This window comes from Chaetodon auriga, chromosome 11 (assembly GCF_051107435.1).
Source record: "Chaetodon auriga isolate fChaAug3 chromosome 11, fChaAug3.hap1, whole genome shotgun sequence".
Classification (NCBI taxonomy): Eukaryota; Metazoa; Chordata; class Actinopteri; order Chaetodontiformes; family Chaetodontidae; genus Chaetodon; species Chaetodon auriga.
In genome coordinates, this window is record NC_135084.1 from 9,963,617 (window position 1) to 9,985,392 (window position 21,776).

General features: G+C 42.1%; 4 protein-coding genes across 5 annotated transcripts in view; 3 read left to right on the forward strand and 1 right to left on the reverse strand.

Moving 5' to 3' along the window:
* The first annotated feature begins 554 nt into the window (after positions 1 to 554).
* Positions 555 to 7,033, forward strand: memo1 (mediator of cell motility 1). The gene is made up of 9 exons (XM_076743688.1): positions 555 to 1,046; positions 2,435 to 2,516; positions 2,617 to 2,685; positions 2,855 to 2,967; positions 3,496 to 3,607; positions 4,403 to 4,545; positions 4,667 to 4,743; positions 5,122 to 5,226; positions 6,153 to 7,033. Exons 1-9 carry the CDS (start codon positions 986 to 988, stop codon positions 6,282 to 6,284), a joined length of 894 nt encoding a protein of 297 aa, XP_076599803.1. The 5' UTR covers positions 555 to 985; the 3' UTR covers positions 6,285 to 7,033.
* A 2,919-nt stretch (positions 7,034 to 9,952) lies between these two features.
* srd5a2b (steroid-5-alpha-reductase, alpha polypeptide 2b) lies at positions 9,953 to 12,062 on the forward strand. The gene is made up of 5 exons (XM_076743616.1): positions 9,953 to 10,227; positions 11,052 to 11,215; positions 11,332 to 11,433; positions 11,516 to 11,666; positions 11,759 to 12,062. The coding sequence occupies exons 1-5, from the start codon at positions 9,953 to 9,955 to the stop codon at positions 11,823 to 11,825; spliced, it is 759 nt and encodes a 252-aa protein (XP_076599731.1). The 3' UTR covers positions 11,826 to 12,062.
* Positions 12,063 to 13,331: 1,269 nt separating this feature from the next.
* Positions 13,332 to 15,841, reverse strand: mkks (MKKS centrosomal shuttling protein). 2 transcript variants are annotated; one of them, XM_076742239.1, is made up of 5 exons: positions 15,634 to 15,785; positions 14,770 to 15,020; positions 14,340 to 14,521; positions 14,126 to 14,236; positions 13,332 to 14,023 (listed from the first exon to the last, which is right to left on the reverse strand). In XM_076742239.1, exons 1-5 carry the CDS (start codon positions 15,648 to 15,650, stop codon positions 13,595 to 13,597), a joined length of 990 nt encoding a protein of 329 aa, XP_076598354.1. In that variant the 5' UTR covers positions 15,651 to 15,785; the 3' UTR covers positions 13,332 to 13,594. The 2 variants fall into 2 exon arrangements, with proteins under 2 accessions (XP_076598354.1, XP_076598353.1); XM_076742238.1 differs by having other exon boundaries at positions 14,770 to 15,841.
* Positions 15,842 to 17,010: 1,169 nt separating this feature from the next.
* Positions 17,011 to 21,776, forward strand: part of slx4ip (SLX4 interacting protein) — a 32,339-nt gene continuing 27,573 nt past the window's right edge. Inside the window, exon 1 of the mRNA XM_076743899.1 lies at positions 17,011 to 17,067. Within this exon, the coding sequence (XP_076600014.1) occupies positions 17,041 to 17,067 (27 nt within the window). The 5' untranslated portion in view covers positions 17,011 to 17,040. The remainder of the gene's footprint in view (positions 17,068 to 21,776) is intronic.

The following is a 21,776-nucleotide window of genomic DNA, read 5'->3' on the forward strand; positions in this document are numbered from 1 at the left end:
GTTGGAGCTGTTCATCTTCCATGGATAATGCAATACATTCATACATACATACAAATTTAGTACAACTGTTTATACAGCCACACACACATAACATAGATATAAAAAGTAATAACAAATGCACAAGACATACTCATGATTGGAAAAAGTAAAAATACATAATCAATCATTTTCTTTTACTTTTTTTTAAAAGATTTTTTCCATTTCTGTTTTATTTGTGATAATGACAGCTATAGAGAGACAGTAGTTTCTAAAGTATGTGAGTAAAACACTGGAGTGTCTGTCTATTCAATATTTCATTATTTTCTTATTCTTTTAAGATAATAGTAAACACCACTTCTCTCTTTTAAGAGGAACAAACAGAAGAATTTTGGTTTACATCCCTCTGAAAGTCCTGGTACCGTTTTCAACCTGTCCCCGCTCACCTGACGGGCAGTGCAATTTCATAATCAAACAATCATGTTAATAACGGCTACGCCTCCTGGATTTTTCCACGAATCACTTTATGCTGGCTAATCAAGCAACCAATCACAACGCTTAACGTCACTGCGATAACCATTTCAGCGACGCTCTTTACCTGGCTCGACAGACAACCCTGTAATCCTCAGAGCCCGAGTGGTTCTATGACAGCCCCTGGGCTCGTTATTGCATTTCTGGCTGTTTAACATTAGCACATTACAAAGATTTTGTATTTTGTGCCTTTCCTAATCTGCAGTACAATATTGCCAGACTGTCTAACAAACTGACTTTAGCTGCTGTTTCCGGCTAACTTATTAACCGGTAACAGCACAGCGTCCAGCTGACGGAACACTGAGATTGCTAGCCAGCTAGCTCAGCTGTCTCCAGTCGAACTGCCCTTTGTCTTTCCGAGAAAGGTAGCTAGCTGGCGTTGTTTCTCCTCTGGGTTGGCAGACACCGGCTTTTGTAAATTTACTTTTTTCGCCTGACAAGAGCTAAGCAAACCAAGATAGGCGGCTTGGGAACCAAGATGTCGAACCGAGTGGTGTGCAGAGAAGCAAGTCACGCCGGGAGCTGGTACTCTGCTTCGGGTAACTGTCAACAGAGCACCGTCCGCGATAGCCGGCTGCATGCTAGCTGGCTGTTTTTTTGTTTTGTTTTTTCCTTATGGCAGTGTGTGTTATTGGTTTTGTTGGCTTTTTATTTTGTATAAGCTTAATCATCTTGAGAGAGAAAACTGTCGAAGTCAGCAGACGGCGATAGCTAACGTTAGGGTTGTAACGGTAATCCATCTGACGAAAAGTCTGCTAACAGCAGCTAACATTTAGCTTTTATTGACCCCCTAATCTCCGTTATCCCATTTGGTGCATGGTTGGTTTGAGCATATTCAGCACTTCTTTCTCGCATGGTCGATGGAAATGATTCAGGACAAACTAGCATCTGCCGCTCATCATTTTTTGACAAGCTATCAATTTAACACTCGCTAATTTAGCTAATATTGCAGAACTTCCTGGCCTACCTGCTGTGTTGCAGGACTGGACATTTCTTAAGACAGCCTACTAGCAACTATTGTAACTTCAAACTGCTCTTATTTTCGTTGTCTTTTTGGTCTCTGACCCTGACTCGTTGTAGTTGAGTGCAGAAATAACTTGCCATGAAACAAAGGACTGCTGGGTAGGGCAGGGCAGAAAATTGAAGGTTCATGTTGCACCCCTTCCCCCATTTCAATAGCTAGTCGCTAGTTTCTTGTTATTTATCCCTTTTATTCGGGCCTTACTGCATTGTTAGCAATAACCTTTTTCTACAGAACATATACAGTGGTTATACACTGTATGGACTATATGTCCATAAACTACATATAGAGGCTGATCTTCCGTTAATCTGCCCAGTGTTCGTTTTATTGAACTAAGTATACCAGATGTTTGGTTTTCCAGCACAATTAATGATGTGATCATTAAGCTAAGATTGATTGATGTTGACATAATGTTAGCAGCTCTGGACACCCATAAACACTAACACTGATCAATTGCACGTTAATACAAGCAGTGTTTTTTCAGGATCATCTACCACAGTCGGCTAGTTTAAAGCTGAGTTTATTTTAACCTGGACCAGAACACCGATCATCGGATCTAGATTGACAGTAAAACGTTGAGTGTTTAACCTAGAGGGTCCATCCAGGTAGATTAGGAAGAACTGTATTGGGTGTCATCAGAGGTGGGTTATTATCTGTACAGAATATGGGGTGGATATGTTAAAGCTCGTTCTAATTTATCTCAATTTCTCACCCAAAATGTACATAACTATTTACCGATGAGGAATGTGGATGCCACACCTTGGGGACTGTGACAGTGGCCTGTTGAATTTAATCTTGCTGATCAATGCTTGTAGCTTTGCTCTGTCTATCAAACCCAACACAATGTTTGTGTGATCTGCAATAAGCTCATTTTTAAAACATGTTTTTATAATTCGACCTTTTCAGGATCCCAGCTGAATGCACAACTAGAAGACTGGCTGTCCAAAGCACAGTCCACGATCAGACCTGCTCGAGCCATCATAGCGCCGTAAGCACACGGTGACAAATGGAAGGAAGATACAATCTGAACATGTCAAAAGGCATCAGTGAGGCCGTCTCGTTCTAATTCGACATGTTTTTGTTTGCAGGCATGCTGGCTATACCTACTGTGGTGCTTGTGCAGCACATGCCTACAAGCAGGTTGATCCTTCTGTTACGTAAGTCATTCAGTTTTCTACCTCTGTTCAAGAAAATGTTTTGTATGACTGTTTCTTATCTTCATTTCCCCCCCACATGAACGGATGTTAGTTAAGATAGTAGGGTCTAGTGCTGGCGGTGGGCCTTTTGTCAACAGAGTAAATGAGATAATGTTTTGTTGCCCTCCAGTCGTAGGGTGTTCATCCTGGGACCTTCACACCATGTGCCCCTCTCCCGCTGTGCCCTGTCACCTGCAGAAATCTATAGAACACCTCTCTATGACCTGAGAATCGACCAGAAGGGTATTCACTGTTTTCACTCATAATGTTGTTTCTTTTGTGTGTGTGTGTATTTATCGCTCAATGTCACGTTGACACAGGCTAACTGGTTAATTATTTAGTAGGGTATTTTAGGAGACGTGAGGGATTAACAGAACTACAGTTTGCATTGCAAACATGCCCAACACCAAATGAGACAGACACCTTTTTTTCAGGCATTCTGGATCATTGCACCTAAAAAATTGGGAAAAAAAGCACAGAGCTAAGTTTAACCCTTCTTGATTGGGATTATTATAGTCTGGCCTGACCAGAGCTCCAACATGCAGACCTCAAGCTGTCTTGGGAGGCGATACAGTTTTAATCATCCTCCAGGGACCAGACAGTTCCCTGACTCTTAACGTTAAGGCTTTCTCAATTATAAGGTTTTGCTCAGTGAGACACTTATCAGGATTCCCATTTCAAAAGAGCGTGCTGCTCCAAAAATGCCATAATCAGTAGACGTGGTCATGATAATGTGCAGAAGTTAAAGTGAAACTCACCTCTCTTTTACAGTTTATGCTGACCTCTGGAAAACTGGGTTGTTTGAGCGGATGAGTCTGCAGACAGATGAAGATGAGCACAGTATTGAAATGCACTTGCCTTACACTGCTAAAGCCATGGAGAGGTAATGCACATTGGAGTGGCACTCGTTGAACTAGAGCATTGACACTGTACACTTTCAGAGGGAGCGTTCTCACAGAATGATGCTTTTTCTTACAAGTGCCCGTCGAGCTTTACTCTAAAACTACAAGTTATCAGTGTATTCAGTGTTGTCTTGCTCACAGTCTGCCATTTTTGACGTGTCATCACCACCTGTAGATCACTGGAGTAGCATGATACAATTGGCAGGAATATGTGTCACGTGTGCTCGCCCAACATAAACAAAACAGGGACCTGCTAATGGAAAACAAAGGTCAAGAATTCCACAGGACACCAAAGCCTTGACAAAACAAGAAGGCAATAGAAGACCTCTTTTACTTCTGTACATACTATAAACTAAAATCACATTAGTGCAGCGACACATGCAAAGTGTGATATGCATAATTGATATAGCCTTCTGTTGGGTTGGCAGGAGCCAAAGGCATTTTCTTGGTTCAGGAAAACAGTGATCAGGTAGTGTGAAGTGAACCAAGCACATTAGCTCAGCGCGTAATCATTCATACAAGATTAACCGAAACCTTTGGTGTTGACTGACAAGAAACAGTGACCTGGGTGTTGCACAATGGGTGTAAAGGTGCAGCTCACCAGTGTCAGCTGATCATGAAGTGGACCAGAGGTTAAAGTTCCCATTCTCACTGATGGATGTGCTGTTAAAAATGAATTAGTGCTGACTTTATTTCCATCCATGCCCATTGTACTGAGTTATGACAGTGAGGCGCAATTATTGCACTGACATTAATTCCATAATCTGATGTTGCAGCCACAAAGACGAGTTTAGCATCGTCCCTGTGCTTGTGGGTGCCCTGAGTGAGTCTAAGGAACAGGAATATGGGAAGCTGCTCAGCAAGTACCTGGCAGACCCCTCCAACCTTTTCATTATCTCCTCTGACTTCTGCCACTGGGGTAGGTACAGACAAATACTGAGTGTGTGAGATTCTTCTGCCATTAAAAGTACAGTGTATATAATATTGTGATCAATTTGGCTTTAATGGTCATAGCTGTGATATCTGTTTCTCTTTTGAAGGTCAGCGGTTCCGCTACACATACTATGATGAATCTCAAGGGGAGATCTACAGGTCTATTGAGCATCTTGATAAAATGGTAAGCACAAGATATGTTTGATCCAAACGTGAGATCAGCTGTGGGTTAAAATTTAGTGTAAAGAACTGTTTTTGATCATCCACAGCCACATGCACAGCTGTTGGTAATGAAGCACATATTAAATTTGCATTCATGTCACAATGAGCCAGACCCATGATACTTAGATAATGCATTTTGAGTACCTAATGTGCTCTTAATGCGACTATTTACTTTAATGTGCCAGCTAAAAATTCACAAAGTTCAAATATAGAGGGGCAGAGAGGATGAAGCCGTTGCAGGTCAGAAATGGAGTTTCTGGAGAAATGGATTTCTCTGAAGATCTAAGTTGTCTGTGCTTTGCATTAAAGCTGTGTAACCTTTGTGTCTCTGCTCGTGAAGGGGATGGGCATTATAGAACAGCTTGATCCCATGTCTTTCACCAACTACTTGAAGAAGTACCGCAACACCATCTGTGGGCGCCACCCGATTGGAGTGCTGCTAAATGTAAGTATCACAGAAGAAGAGCCTCACCAGGTGTATTGGTGTTTAACATTGTGTAGACATGTTAATAGGCGCTCTGTAGACTTTTTGCTTAGCTCCCGGCTCACCTTACAGGCAGTGCAGTCCCACCCCTCTCCACAGTTGCAGTGCCTCTGCATCAAGCTGTCTGTTCTCGCACATGCAGTTTATCATGATAGCTGTGGCACAGTTACCACCCAAAATTCTTTGTAATTTTTGATACAGCAAGTCCTTGATTTCAGACAGACAAACAAAAGGAGCTTCTTGTTTCTAGCTCATAACTGTTCATTTAGAAATGATCATCTTGATCTTATCTCACCTGATTCCAGCTGACTCATTTTAAAGAAGATCCTAACCTAAATATGCAGTTGTTGTCTACATACACTACATCATGCTGAAAGACTGAGGCTAAGCTACATGTCCCAGGTAAAAAGTCAGCATCCATAGAAGTTAATTATCCTTATAGGATACATGGAAATAAAGAAACAGGATTGTTCTTGGGCTGCAGTATGGAGATAGTTAGCCCCTCTGATTCAAGTATGACAAGGAGTAAAGGTCAGACTGGTATTTTGTTTTAGCACAATCTGTAACAGACTAGTGTAGTTAGTGAATAACATACTTCTTGGCAGTGGAAGTCACACTTAGTACTGTTGGAAGGAAGCCATTTAGCCAGACATGTGAATGACTGTAGCACGCATGAGAGCAGATAAACACACAGTTTCATCTGTTCCTTACGCTCCTGTGCTTGTGTTTTCAGTCTTGTTACGTATGAAGTATCACTCTTACAGCAGCCTCATGCACACCGCTTGAACATGTGGAGATATCTGTGTGTCTGTATGTGTGTGTGTGGCATGCTGCACGCTGTGTGAATCAGTAACCAAGTGGATGCTACTGATGTTACTGTTTTGCAGGCTGTGGCGGAGCTGAGGAAGTCTGGTTTAGAAATGAACTTCTCTTTCCTGAACTACGCCCAGTCCAGTGAGTGCAGGAACTGGCAGGACAGCTCCGTGAGTTACGCTGCCGGGGCGCTCATCGTTCATTGAGGTCGACTTTCGCAGGGGCCACTGCAGCGCCGTCACCCTGCCCTTACTATCTATCGCCATAACCCAACCCAGACACCCTCCCTCTCACCCCACCCCCAGTTACGCCCACTATTTGCAGGAAGGACCTAGACACTCGAAGCCAATACAGTCTTCTCTCTCTGTCTCTCTCTCTCAGCTCTCCTCCGCCTTTCTCCACCCTCAGTTTGAAGTGTGTCTCAGAGCTTTTGGTTGAAACAATTTGTTTGAAGTGCAGTTTTGAGATTATGTAGGAGCACATGGTTAGAGGAGATAGGTGGGAAGAGTGCGTATTAGTTTGACTTAGAGTAACTCTCGGGAGACTTATTTAGACTTTTGCAAGGACTGTAGCTGTCCTCTCAGCCCCCCCCCCCTTTTTTTCCCCTGACAAACCGATGGATTTGAGTTATAATAATGCAATCGTTACATTTGGACTCTTGGCGATCTGTGCTCATGTAATTTGCCTCAGAAAAGGAATGAAAATAAAACTGCAGATCTTAACGGAGAATACTGAAACTTTGCCAGATGAAAATGAAATGAGTGTTTTGACTGACTGCTTCAAGCGAGACGCGACTTAAACTTCGAGAAGTGTCATAGGTAATTACTACCATCGCTCAACATATGTTGTAGTTGCTAACAAAGGGCTGCACCCAACAAAGTTCACTAACCCCCCGACTGTACAAAACCAAAAACTTTATTACTCTGAGTTTATTAAATATTATCTTTTATCCACATTTTATTCCTTTTATTTCTCCCTTTTTTTTAGTCGTTTTTATTAGACGTGATGATATTTACTCAAATGGTGTGTAGAGTTGAACAAAAGCAGTGTTGTCAGTTTAGCTCTCAGCCCATCAACACGGTTCGCCCAGTAAATTAGTGTGTGCAACACTGCTCCCAGACTCTGGTGATATTATTGTAGCATTATAGATGTGTTTTTGCAAGGGCCAGACGACTTCTACAGAAATGTAATCAAAGCTGGATACTGTTGAAATTGCTCCCAACACTGACACCTCTAGTATTTGTTTACACTGCCACCTTCAATCTGTAGTTATTGAACTGTCAGAAAACCGAGTGAAGATTTCTTCTTCTTTTTTTTTTTTTTTTGCCAGAGTTGTAGAAAATGCCTTTTGTTATGTATTCAGTTCTGTAAGAGCAGCAAAGCCTCTGTTTTGTTCTAGATGGTCCAGTTAAATCGCAGGGACTGTTACTGTATCTGTTCCCTTTGTAGTAACTTCTGTTTTTGATTGAAGAACGCCAAACCTTATTGGTAAGATTGAAGTCCTCATCCTAATTCAAAGGTTTACGTCTCAGCGTATGAGAATTCAGTTCACACTCACTCCTGAGGCAGTAGTTAAAACGAGAAATGGATGGCCTGAGTTTTAATATCAGCACAAAGTCATAATGCTTTGCTAAAAGGTTTTAAGAATCTAACCATGTGACAGATGTTGCTCCCTGCTCTTATTTTATTGGACCTGATTCTGCATAAAAGAAAAAAGAGCATATTTCTATTATGAAATGTCAAGCATGAGGATCGCAGTTCTTAACAAAAGATAGTGTTCGTAGTGTCATGTAGTCCTGCTGCCTGAAATACTTTTCATAGATTAACAAGCTGCAAACAAAAGCTGAATGCAAAAAACTTGATGATTCATAGTGGCAGTAGAGGCTTTCAACGACAATATGATATAAGCAGCAAGCAATGTCTGCTGTCCTGTCCTCTGATATTTGAGTATCACTCACTGACTTTTGCTGCTGAAGTCAAGTATTCCCACTGAAAGGATGCAGTCCTCGAACATCCCTCTGGGCACCATGAGAGGCGACTTAGCATTAAGCTATAATGTCTGGCTGAACCAAGTGACTGACGTTAATTCAAGGGAACTAGCAAAGCATGACACACTGTGCTATTGTGCCTTTGATCACTGTTGCACATATACATTTAAAGCGTATTCTCACTTTTAGTCTTATTTCCGAACGTGTTCTTTCAGTTTTTGTTTTTCCACATGTCCCCCCCCCCCCCCCCCCCCCCTTGCCTAAGGCCCAACAGTGTCTCCAGCTCACCCAGCACTCCAGGAGTGTGTGACCTGTCCCCTTCATCTGTTGGTCTAAAAGGGCACCAACTGTTATCTCCTGTCTCCAGCAGGGAGTGCTGTTCTATTTTCTCCACCTCACCTCATTCCTGTAGAGAGACAAAGGCTGAACCTCAACACTGTTCATTTTCTGTTTATGGATATTTGTTTGTCTTTTAGGAAATTGTTTTTGTATTATTTTCTCTTGCTTAGAGAGTAGGAACTTACACGTCAAAAACCTAAAATATACTACTTAACTACTCCCTAAATGGAGTTATTTTTATCTCAGGTTCCACTGACAAAGCATCCCAAAAGGCTCTTCAGATGAGGCCGTGGATTCATGTTACAAAACAAGTAAAATGTACTGAAAAGCATGTCTGCTCTGGTGTCTTGTTCTTCAAGTATTTACAGTCACACAGAAAACTAACTTTGTGTTTGCATATCATTTTTTTTATTACATGTTTATTCCTCCACTATTGCAATGGATTAGTAGGCTGTTTTATTTTTTAGCATCACAGCAGATGAAGCATGGACTGTTAGTTTGGTTGTAAACTGCAGTTTTCAACTGTCAAACATGTATATTAATGTGTTTATGCATTGTTGCATATACTTCTAAGATAGTCATCATGCGTATACTATTTATTCAGTGTCAAGTTACAGTTTGAAATGTCTCCAGCAGAGGGAGCCAGGTGGCTGGAGGAATATAGCAAAGTGAACACACTGTTCCTTCATTTCAGGAACAAAAAACTGACCAGATAGCAGTGTATGTTTCGTGTATATACACTCAGTTGCCAGTTTATTAGGTACAACTAGCTGAAACTAATGCAGTCTAATACAACAGTCCTTCAGTAAATCTTCAAATTGCATTATCCACAGAGGTGTGTTTGTTATTTAACTTGTCCTCATTGATACAGATGAAGCGGACAAAAAAAATAAAAAGCTACATCCTCTAAAATGATAAAGTTAATTCAACACTTCTCTAAAATAGTTTCAACAGAAACTCAACATTCTAACCTTCATGAAGGGAGGATTTATTGCAGGATTGTTGGGCAGATTTTACCCTCCAGCAAAATTCAGTTGCTGCATAATGTTTTCAAAGACACCTTAAGCCAAGTCAGGGTTAGGATCAGGAAGAACAGGTTACACTTCTGATGATCTACAGTAGCACGAATGTTTTGGTGTTTGTGATCTTGCCACTTTCCGCTCGAGGATCATGTTAATTACACTACTGTACTCTAATTATTCCTTAAATGAACACTTGGTTGTACATTTCAAACCACAAACAAAGACCAACACAGATTAATGTATGTATTAATGTAATATTCCCTCCAAGTCTGTTCACTCCTGCTGAAGCTACATTGTAAGGTGGACAGGACAATCATAACCTCATGCCCAGCAATGTTTGTACCCACACTGTGAGAAAGCGAGTGCTCGTAGTTCAGCCGCCTGACACACCTCTCTCTCATTTGCTTTGGGAGGAGTCAAAGAGGCTGTTTACATTTGTGTAATGTCATACAGACTCTTAACATTAGTTTATGAGAGAGAAAGATCACTTCAGCACTCAGCGACCTTGAGGCACAGACCTGCGAGATGCACTGCTATGGAGACTTGGTCAACTATCTGAGCTGTGGGATGATCCTCACAGGACTCGGGCACCTGGTCCATCACAGGAAAACACAGCCCGCCTATGGGCGCCACATGGGACTCTCTCCTCTGCCTCGGACGATCCCGGCCAGATTAGCCTGGTTCCTCCAGGAGATGCCAGCTCTCCTGATCCCCCTGCTTTTGCTGTTCACCTCGCACAAACCCTCCAGTATGGGGAAATACCTGCTGCTTGGGACCTTTTGCATGCACTACATTCAAAGGTAAAAAGAGAGACAGAAGTCTGGTTTTAGCCAGTTAATGTGTGTGTGAAGGGGAGTGTGAAAATGTATCCATTCATTCAAAATACAAGCAATTATATTTAACTTTGTTCATTACAATGTTTTGATGAGGTTTATAGTTCTTCTTATATTTACAAATATTTTGTTTCATATCGTCACACTTATTGTATTATAACTTGCATTTCTTACATTGGCTTAATTTTTAATTTTCCTTATATATACTTAGCCTACTTTTGTACATTATGAGCATCAAAACTATACTTATAGTTTATGGGTACTCTGAATTAATATATTCATGAAGGATCTAGTTACATTCATTGGAAGACTTCCTCTCCATACTGGTTTACGATGGCACTGATCACCTGTCAACAATGAAACGAACTGAATAGATTCAGTTCAAACTCATTTTCTGAATGTAGTTCTAAGGATTGCAGCCCATCATTTTGTACTTCCAGACAGAAAACAACCAAAATGGGGTATTATCATCTCTTTTGTAATTGTACCAATAGCTTCTAAAGACAAATTACACATTTTCAGATGGAGACACTGAGAAAGGAGCTTTGGAGAGGAGATTTCCTGCTGCTGTAATGTGAGGGCTAAATCACTGTGCAGAATGCATTGGTAACCTCCCATGACTGATGGGGCTTAATGGCACCTCCTTTCCCTTCACTTAAATGCTAAATCATTTGTACAAAATCTCTCTGCCTGGCTATAAAACATATTAGTTGTGTGTACCAACAGGGATAACATGCATTATTATCCTGCTCCGCTTTCCACCTGCTGTATCTTCTATTCTTCAATCACAGGACATTTGTCTATTCGCTGCTGACCAGAGGAAAGCCTTTCCCTCTGAGTGCGATGGTGGCAGCAGGTTTCTTCTGCTCTCTGAACGGTTTCCTGCAGGGACACTATCTGCTGCACTGTGCCCACTTTGACGATGAGTGGTCAGCTGACTATCGCTATAAAACTGGTAGGAGAAATATTTATTCTTTGCTTTAAAGACTTTCATTTTTTAAATCTGAAAGGGACTGCATCATTTTGTATGTGTCATACATTACGAACACTGAAAATGAACTGTTTTTCTAGGTTTGCTGCTGTTTTACGTTGGAATGGCCATTAATATACATAGTGACTATATTTTACGCAACTTAAGGAAACCAGGAGAAGTGGTTTACAAGATTCCTACAGGTAAGAAGCAGAGATCGCACTTGAATGACCTCTCACCCAGTCTGTGCTGGTAATGACCTGTGCTCTTCTTAAACTCCTGCAGGAGGTCTGTTTGAATATGTGTCTGGAGCCAACTACTCAGGAGAGATAGTGGAGTGGTGCGGCTATGCTGTAGCCACCTGGTCCCTTCCAGCACTCTCGTTTGCTGTTTTTAGCCTGTGTTTTATTGGACCAAGGGCCTATTACCATCACAGGTGCCAAAGACACCAATGAAAAGCTAATCATTTGCTAAAGCAAGTCACAGATTTCTGAATGACAGATGTTACCCTCTGCCCCTCTGTTGCAGGTTTTACCAGGAGAAATTCAAAGACTACCCCAAGTTACGAAAGGCTTTGATTCCATTCATCTTCTGAGAGAAAAAGCACCGTTCACCGTGTAAGGGCAGACGAGGACTGAATGAACAGCCGAAGACAAGCAAGACAACCTCCACTCCTACTGTTGTATTTCAAAACAGATTTTTTTCATTTCACTGCAGAAAAGTCTGTTTTGATGTTACTTGCGATTGTTGCTGTCCTGTACAAAAGCAGTATAACAGATTAACTCGTTCTTTAAAACTGCCACGGAAGAAACTTGCAAAGAGACATTAACAGAAAACCCTGGTGCACAACAGAAGAGATTTTGTGAGAAGAAATAAAAGTTTATTTTTATGCAAAACTAGACATACAAACTGCAAATAACTTCTATAAAACACATAACAGATCCCATTCCTGGAACGTCCGGCGGGGGACCCTGTCCACGAGGTCTTCAACTCCCACCTCTGGAAGAATTTCTCGTGCATCCCAGGGTAGGTTGGAGACATGGAATCCGAGTGGGCAATTTTCAAAGCCTCCATTGTGGAAGTGTCTAGTAGGAGTTGTGATCAGAAGGTCATCTGTGTCTGTCGTGGTAGCAACCTAAGAACCTGCTGGAGGATATGAGCGGCGAGGAGGCCTTTCCACCTCGCTGGGGGTCTTCTTAATCAGTAGATGGGTACTGGGAGGCCAGAGGGGCTGTGGCTTGGGGGGGGGGGCAAAGGAAACAGCCAGGTGCGGGATGAGTTCACGGAGGCCATTGAGAAAGACTGTGCCAAGTCAGGGAGGAGAACTACTGGCCTGGACTGGGGACATTGTGAAGAAGTGGAAAGTGCACTTTGAGGAACTTTTGAATCATGTCCTCTATGGAGGAGGCAGAGTTTGAGGGCTTGTGGGAAGTCTCACATGTGGAGGTCTCTGAGCTAGTGAAGAAACTCCTTGGTAGCAAGGTGCAGTTGGGGGGAAGAAAGTGTCTGGTATGGGGACCTCAGAATTGCTTTATGCAGACGATGTGGTTGTACTGGCTTCATCACACCATGCCATTCAGTGTGCACTGGTGTAGGTTGCAGGAAAGTGCAAAGCAGCAAAATGTCTATGGGTTGAGAATCAGCACCTCCAAATCTAAGGTGACGGCTCTATGCTGGAGAAGAGCAGATTACTCCCTCTGAGTTCACACTGGGCGCTTCACAACACATCATATTCACGATGGCAGAGGCAGTGGTGCCCAGCTGCTCATCATGAGCAATACATTGTAATGTTTCACACACTCACTCAGCCCACACCATCAGGCACAATCAGTGTGTGAGTGTGTGGGCGAGTTTAGTGTCTTGCCCAAGGATATTTGGACTGGGTGATCCAACCACTGACCTTCTGACTAGAGGATGACTTGCTCTACCTCTGGAGCCACAGCCACAGCCATGGTCTGTCTGGTCGTAAAACTTTGCCTAATAACTTCCCTTGGAGCTGAATTCTGAATTTGTATCGTCTCGCAAACATCATTTTAAAGTGGCTGGAAAGTTCACAAAAGGGTAGCAGATAAATAAAAGCAATCAGCATAGTAATCAGTACTTGATTGTAAAATTACCATTTTATTACTGACACGTAGGACAATTAGTATCTTCACAAAGAGGTAAACTACAAGACAACAACATGATAGAGGACAATAGGACATTCTCAATGACCCACACCAGGGTTCAATCAGATTTTCACTCAAGGCAATGCTAACATCTAGTGTCTGAACTGAATATTACTTTGAAAAATAAAAACAGCATTCATTCCTCATTCTGATCATCACAAACCAGAGATCCACCTGGGATAAAATGTCCATTCTGCTAGTTCATATCCTGAATTACATATCGCACATCAAGTGCGAGATTAGCAGTTTCTACAGCAACCTGCAATGCGTTGAGTTTAGCCGTGAAGGAGTCAAGCACACGTGGCTGCACTGTAGTGTCCCTCGGCAGTGGAGCGGGTGAGAACTGTGAGTATTTAGTGTTTAGATAACTCCACTTCTGATTTAGGCTACTTTGCACCAGTCCACAGCCACAGAAGCCCAAGTTATCCTCCATGTGTCCTTTCATGACATCTGCAGGGAGAGTCCAGTGGTGAGCATGAGTCAGGTCGATCAAAGAATTCCCTCCATCGTGCTCCAGACCTGCAGCCACAGACTCCAGAGAGCGGCAGAATCCCTCCACCCCGAGACAGTACTCTGTCTGTGAGCACCGTAGAGCTGATACTGTCTCTGCGACTTCATTCATGCTCTAAAAATATGGCAGAATCAAGACGTGTCTTAATGAGGCTGCTGTGAAGCTATGTGGAATCAATAATAGTGGACTGGTTTAATACTGAATGTTGGATCTCACCTTTTGTCTGATGTAAGCGGCCAAGTGGGTCTCAGTACACCCACCTCCAACTAAGGCAGATGGTTCCCTCAAGGTGAGCCTCAGCACATGTTCTGTCTTCTGACACACCACCTTTAACCGACGCACAAACAGAACACATCAGTTCATCTGAACAGAATGAACTTAAAGCCTGGACGCCAACAGTACGGCCCCTCCATGCCTCCCTTTATCTTACCTTCACCTCACTTAACATTGTCTCGTTCCTGTGGCAGAGGATCATTGTACAGACTGCTGACTCCCCAGGAGGATGTAAATGCAGCATTCTCTTAGATCCAAACTGCTTAACAGTGAGATCCCTCACCTTCCCATAGGCTTTGGCTGGGATCATGGTATGCAGTGTGGCCACAGGCTGAGCACCTATTTGTTAAAGTGGGCAGAAATGAAAGAGGATCTCACGCTTTTATCTTTACATTTACACACATTCCAGTATTCTGACCCCCAGTATTCCCATTTGCCCTCTAAATTTTTGAGTAGCTTCAAAGTTGGATAAAACATTTTCATATATATAGAAAATTAGAGATTTCAAAACCAATTTAAAAGTCCTGTGGTTTCTAAAGGCTTGTCTACATGATATTAACTTGGCCTTATAACATTTAGAGGCCTACCTGTCAGCTGAGTGAGTGGCTCCATGAGAGTGATTCCCAGTCTCTCTATTACTACGATACCATGACTCCTCAGGTATTGCTGTAGGACTGGGTGTACGACCTTTTGGCACACAAAGAGCTTCACCTCATTTTTAATCACCTGTTTGCCAAGCTCCAGGAGCTGATGCAGGATCTGCGAGTCCGTGTCTACACCCGGGTGCACCTCAATTATTCCGTCTCCAAGTTCAGAAAGATCTCCTGCAAGAGATGCACTGAACAACACCACGCGCAGTGGATTTGACTGCAGGTTCTGGACTTTATTGAGGAAAAAGACATCAGGCATGTCCACCAGTAAACCTGGAAACACTGCAGAGTTTAGCACAGAGTGGCCTTCAGCAGAGACAGTCACTATTTTACCAAGTCTGACTATACCGGGGCTGTTACACGGAACAGTCAGCAAAAAAGCTTGTACAACCAACTTGCTGATGTGAAGTGCCTCCCCCTCAGTTAGCACACATGCTGGTTTACTGGAGATAATGCTGCGAGCTAATTTGATCAAGTTGTCGCTGCTGCAGAAGTCGAGCTTCACTTTACAGCCGCAGTCCTCTCGTTGTAAGTAACTGGTGCACAGACTCAGCAAGTGCTTGTTCACTCCGATAGCCACATTATATCTGAGGCCAGACTGCTTTGCTTGCTCAATGAGAGACAGACAAAAAATGGCAGCAAACAAACCACAATCACTAAAACGAGAAACGTGGTTGAGAATGGAGGTTTTTATCAGGTTGATGAAAGGCTGTGAGGAGGAAATGGCTGGAAGGAGAACTGAGGAGGCTGAGGTGGTCACAACGTGCCCTCCAATGTTGTTATGAATTTGTTTTAGTCTACCTGTCGGACCGAAGCATGATCTCAAAAGCTGCCAAAGCAAATGAAGCTTGTTGCAAATGTCAGTGTTGTCCAGTGGCAGATCCGTACAAAGAGATGGCGACTTCTTGACGAGTCGAGACATCACTTAAACTGTGATATCTGAAAACACTGGCACAGCAGGTTCACCGTAGGACCATTGTCGGCAGCCTAATATGACAGAAGTCGCTTGGTAACAGACTTGTAAGACTTGTTATAAGCGACTATGGTATCCTTTAGACTTCTTGTTGCGCGAAATTTGATAGAAAACGATATCTTGCTGCTCCCATGTTAATCGCCTTTGCTCGACACGACTCAGATAGTGAGACTTATAGCATTGCCTAACAAAAAATAAACAAATTCTGCATAAATATTCGCCATTGTATGCTAAAACAAAACAAACAATGTTGATTTGATATTGGAGTGGCTATTTTCTGATTAAAATATTATTTCGGTACAATTCGACAACATTTAATGTCGAGATTAATACAGGCTTTTCCAATACACAACTCGTTTCCATGGTAGCGGCCACAGCGTTGGATTCTGGTGGGGTCCTATCAATGGACAGTCGCATTCTCTCGCAAGTCTGTAGAAATTTCGCTGTCACGATCGATAATCAACCTTAAACTCCATAACTCTAGTACCCCGTTTTAGAACAGAGAGGGGCAGTCACTTTCTTACCGTACTCAGTATTTCCGCGTTATTTTTTCGCCGAGAGTTGCCCAACGCAAGCTCCGATTCGCACTGGCTTTGCTGTGATTGGACGACACACGATATGACGTATGCCGTGCTGTCACATCCTGACAAACATTCAAAACTGTTGGCGGTATGAAATCTGTTGTTCATTTAAATGTAGTCTGTTCACACGAAGTTATATCGACCAAATGTGTTTTTACCCTTCTGTAACGTGTTATTTACAAATGATGACTTACCCATAGGACCATAATGTTGTTTCTTAGCAGTAATCATTCGTTTTGTGAGCACAGATGTTCAGGATGACTTTACCTGAATCGATAACGTTACTCGATCAACCCTTACTTTACAACAACTCGTTAATACTAAACTCCAATTATTCTATGTTTTTATTTAGGATTTGATCCTTTCGAAGAGACCACGTTGATTTATTCTAGGTTTGTCCTGCGCTACTTGAACACTGTGAATGAATGCCAGAGCATTCAATGTCAGCGTTGACTAACCATTGTTAGCTAGCGAACTATTGTTTCACCATCAGAAATATTTTGGGTAGGCGTTAGGTCTAACATTACCGTGTGCTCACTGTAAGTATTACGTGTCGTCTACGATGTATGATCAATGGATAATGTTGATGTCGTGTGTAATGTATGTCAATACATTTGTTTCAGGTAAAAGTAGTTGACTGCTGTGTTCACTGCAATGGCTCCTCTCAAATTTGTCATTAAGGTACGTGAAAATGAAACACCAAATATAAAGTCCCTTGCCGTGCAGTGTTGTGTCAAATAAATATACTGTGCATTATAGTGTATACATTTCATTGTGTGCAAGATTTATGTATAATATCTTACAAAAGGCTTTGCATTTGTGCACAAGTGCATAGAGGAAATTGCAGATAAAAGCTCAACACAAGAAAAACAAGTTTTGTGTTGAATTCATTTAATGTTGAATATATATTTTAATGTGATTGCCTCAAATGTTTTGGATAAGTTCTGTATAATAAGTCTAGATTTTTAAATTATATTTGCTCAGAACCTTCCTCAACAAACATTGTAAAAACTGGTTCTAAGTTGGAACTCATAACTTGTTTATTGCAAATTTTGTGCGTCTAGTTTGTCATGAGTGCATTTAACAAAGCAAGATGACCTAATCACAAAAAATGGCATCATATTCTTTAGTGTCTTGTGAACATGTGCATATGTCATGTGTTGGAAAATCTATTGTTTCTAACTCAAGGAGCTTTTGGGTGCCTTACACTGACCACAAAGCCTCATAATTACTTTAAACAAAATGTTTCCCCACGCAAAATGCACACTAGATAGATACTAAAGAATAAGATGAATCTGCATTTGATTAAGTTTTTTTGGCTTTTGTCAGCATTCATGATAAACAACTATGCTTGTGTTATTGCCAAACAGTAGAACTGCTGCAGACACTACTTCCAGCAAGTGGCTTGAGTCATTATGGTTTCTGCTAAACCACTGAAAAGCTGTTCTGCAGAATGGGAAAATATGCAATATAAGAATATACAGTATGCTTGCCTCTCTAACATGTCCAGTATTAATATTCTGTAGCAACGTCTTCCACAACTCTGATTCCACAAAACCTGGGATGCTGTGTAAAATGTAAATAAAAACAGTATGCAGTTATTTGCAAACCAACTGTGTTCATTGACAACAGCTGTACAAAGTGTTCCTGAGCCCATGCAGTAATTTCCTTTACACAATCATGTGTTCACAGAGCGGTGAACCTCACTCCATCCTTGCTTGTTAACGACTGGGCCTTTCCAGGATGCCCCTTTCATAGCCAATCTTGATACTCTTACCTGTTACCAATGAACCTGTTTACCTGTGGAATGTTCCAAACAGGTGTTTTTGGAGCATTCCACAACTTTCCCAGTCTTTAGCTGCTCCTTTCCCAACTTGTTTGAAACATGTTTCTGACGTCAAATTCAGAATAAGCAAATATTTACAGAAATCAATGAAATCGATGAGGTAAAACATTCAATATATTGTATATTTTGTTATGTGTCAATTATTTTGCTTATGTTTTGCAGCATGCCAACTTTTTTGGAGGCAGGGTTTTATGTGTTCATTGTTTTGTGCTTCCCCGTAACAAATTCTTTGGCCACTAGGGGGAAGTATAGACACACGTTTCAATTGTCTTGTCTCCACATTCTGATGTTGTTATTCATCCCTTAGAAAACATTATTCACAGTTTCTGGTCACCTTTTGCAAATCTCGACTGCCTCCCCGAGAGCCTTTTGTTAATCGACGCGGCCATACAGAGCAGAGGAAACTCATTCTATTAAAAAGCCAAGCTGTTCATCCTCAGTCTGATGCTCTGTCAGGAATAATGCACATCAGATGTTTTTGTTAAGTGCAGGAAAAGCCACTGGTTTCTCGTTTGTTGATGTTTCATTTATTGAGAGTTTTGGACGGGGGCTGCAGACATTTGCACTGATCTCTCACATCCTCCATAATGCCATGTGTGCCTAGTTGACCAGATATTGCATTCATTCCCTTTATTTGTTTCATATGCACGTCTGCATACAGGCCACCCCACCACCCCCCTCAGTTGGTTGTGGGAGAGTAAAAGCCTAGAGGTTCACGGAAGGTTCCTTCCCACTGGGCACATAATGATACTGTTGTGTTACTCTGCCTGAGAAAATGCACACAGCCTCTACCATGCTTAACCAGCTAACCACAAACAAGCATGTTAGAAGGGATCAGTCCAAACAATAGCTTTCAAGGCACTACCCTGGGCTCCTCTTTTGCAAAACAAACACCACCACCACCATGTTTTTTAATGAATGAATTAACTTCTCAGAATATTGAAGAAGAAAAATCCATGCAGGGACATTGTCTTCATAAAGGCATGCTGTAAACTCTGTCTCCCAGCTTGTGCAGAGTGTGTTATTGAAGCAGTTATGAGTTATGTTCGTGGATTCACTGTACCATGTTTAGTAAGCTGTTCAGCAGTGTGTTTTATGATTCTTTCTTCAATGGCCTTTTAAAAGCAGTCGGTCTGTGGGACTGCAGGAGGTGCTGGTATGCTCCTTCTTAAATAGGCTTAGACTATATAGTGACCTGCCACTTCTCAGACCTCCCGAAAAAGGCCTGCAGGCTAAAACACTGATCCACTGAAGTGCTTGCTGTCTGCCAGGACATTACCGCTGCAGAGCCCTGCAATCTGCGTTCTATTAGCAATATGCACTGCTGACTTTCTAACCATCTAATGTAGTGGGTTGAGACAGAGTTTTTTAAGAATAAAAGACTGAGTTATCACAGAGCAGTTTAATGTCAGAGGTTTATGTGCTGTTTAATGTTGTTGTCACTCTATAGATGAGCTCATATCAGACCACACATCATGCCTCTGTACAAAATCGTTGCAGCCCGATCAGAAACATTTTGACACTTTCTAACCTGGAGTATCTTTCACAAGAGAAGGTCCCCGGGGTAAAAAAAAAAAAAAAAGACAAAAAAAAGCGCTCCCTTTCATCTCAGCACTGCCCCACATTGCTGTGCAGAATTCACATTTCCTGATGAGGCTTAACACTCCTCAGCCTGCCATTTCTCTCTATCTACCAATTTCTCAAGGATGTGTCTGCCTGAGTTTTGTTTGCTGAGTGTTACCTGGAGATATTCCTGTCTGTTCTTGCTGCTGGAATTCCACTCTTGGGTTGTGTCTCTTTTTATCATCAAATAAAGAGGACTCAGGTGTGCTAACATTCACCTGAATGAAGGGAGCTTTGCACACAAAACACTTCCGCACACTATCTGTAAATAACATTTGCCTCAATAATAATAATAATCATGTGTCAAGCTTCACCGCTCAGTATCTGGTAGTTTTTTGAAATTGGAATTTTTTTTTTTTAAAGGGGAAACCCAGGTGACTCACAGCACAGAGAGAGCTGGGAATGAGGCAAATAAAGCCTGAGAGCAAGGTTGTCACACCCACAGATCTAAAGAGCTCCCCTGGGTTCTTTGCAGACTTGCAGAGAGAGAGAGTCAGAAAAAGAGAGAGACAAAGGGAGAGTGGGAGAGATGCAAGTTTTATTGAGTGAGACCGCATCTGCTGCCCCTTCTCTCCCAATGTAAACATCTGCGGCTGGTTAGTGTTAGCCTCTGAGCTAAGTGCAGTCCGAGTAGGTCTGGTTCTTATATGGCGCGATAGCAATGGCAAAGGGCAGCGAGGTGGGGAGGCGGGTGAAGCTGCTCAAGGAGTTTGGGCCCCGTGCCCAACTTGGAGCAGCGCAGGCGGGAGGATGGAGAGCCGGGTCTGGGAGAGAGATAAGGGAAGGTAGAGAGTGTTTTGGGAACTGAGAGTGATATAGACCAGAGCCCTGAAGACCAGAAAAGGGAAAGGAGCCGTCGGTGGGTTTGAGTCAGGATTTGTTTATTTGCAGACAGAAAATATGAAAGAATTTTCTCATGTTGTGCTGCGGACTATGTGGGCAGCCTCGCTCTCAAAGGTTTCTCATGTTTTTTTTTTTTTTTTCTTTTTTTGTCTTTGTTGGTTAACCCTTTTTTTTTCTTGCAGGTCATGGATATCAGATTGGCAGTGGGGAGAATTAGGATAGAGAAGTTGAGCTTAGCCTGCAGGAAGACTCAGTCCTATTCATTCACTGTGTGACAGCACACAAAAGATGGCACAATAAAGGATTTGGTATTAAGTAGCGCTCCTTGCCGCCTCTCTTTCAGCATTCAGCCTCTGTTCATAACTCTAAAAAGCCTGTGCAAGACAGAGAACAAAGCAGTGCTGGCCCACTTTAGTATGTATGAAAAGAGTAACTTCCTCTAGAACTTGGCCCTTTATCAAACCTTTCTTTCCAACAACAGTGACAGTTGTTCAGAGTATAGCCTTAAATGTGTCAAAGCAAAGTACACAACGTAGAATAGCTTATGAATTTGATAAATGAATATCTCAAGCTAATTAAAACCTTAGGTTCCTGCTTAGGATACTGTAGAGATGGTGTCATGGAGAAAGTGTAAATGTGGTAGTATTTTCTGAGAGGGCTGTTTTGAAGCTTTTTTTCTTGTTTTTGGTTTTGGGCATGCTGGATTTTTAGGTACTTTCAGATTGCGTTGCTCGTGAAAGACAAGCTTCTTGTGGTCTGTATTACTACATCCCCAAAGTATTAGGCTGCTCGCAGAGATCTCACTAAAGAGGGGCCATAGCTGGGCTTTAAGGGGGTATACATGGAGGTCACAGTTCATGACAGAGTTCAGCTTAGAGATCCACAGGTCACTCTTTGTGCTGGGAGTTGACAAATTTAGACCACATGATGTGATTGTAGTCAGAGCCTTTGTGTAAAATTAGATTCTGCTGCGTCTTTGTCTTATCTGCCACACTCAACACAAACCTCCTTTGTCAAAGCGCTGATAGCTGCACCTCAACAACGCAGCCTTGACTGAGCGATTGACACCTGAGCAGGA

Bases quoted from the DNA above. Each gene is read 5' to 3' on its own strand.
- memo1 (XM_076743688.1), top strand. From the start codon at position 986: ATGTCGAACCGAGTGGTGTGCAGAGAAGCAAGTCACGCCGGGAGCTGG. The intron at 2,517-2,616 runs GTAAGCACACGG...TTTTGTTTGCAG, and splicing joins GCTCGAGCCATCATAGCGCC to GCATGCTGGCTATACCTACT. The intron at 3,608-4,402 runs GTAATGCACATT...CTGATGTTGCAG, and splicing joins ACTGCTAAAGCCATGGAGAG to CCACAAAGACGAGTTTAGCA.
- srd5a2b (XM_076743616.1), top strand. From the start codon at position 9,953: ATGCACTGCTATGGAGACTTGGTCAACTATCTGAGCTGTGGGATGATC. The intron at 10,228-11,051 runs GTAAAAAGAGAG...CTTCAATCACAG, and splicing joins TGCATGCACTACATTCAAAG to GACATTTGTCTATTCGCTGC. The intron at 11,216-11,331 runs GTAGGAGAAATA...CTGTTTTTCTAG, and splicing joins TGACTATCGCTATAAAACTG to GTTTGCTGCTGTTTTACGTT.
- mkks (XM_076742238.1), bottom strand. From the start codon at position 15,754: ATGTCTCGACTCGTCAAGAAGTCGCCATCTCTTTGTACGGATCTGCCA. The intron at 14,237-14,339 runs GTAAGATAAAGG...CGTCGGTTAAAG, and splicing joins CAATGTTAAGTGAGGTGAAG to GTGGTGTGTCAGAAGACAGA. The intron at 14,024-14,125 runs GTGAGATCCAAC...CCATATTTTTAG, and splicing joins CCGCTTACATCAGACAAAAG to AGCATGAATGAAGTCGCAGA.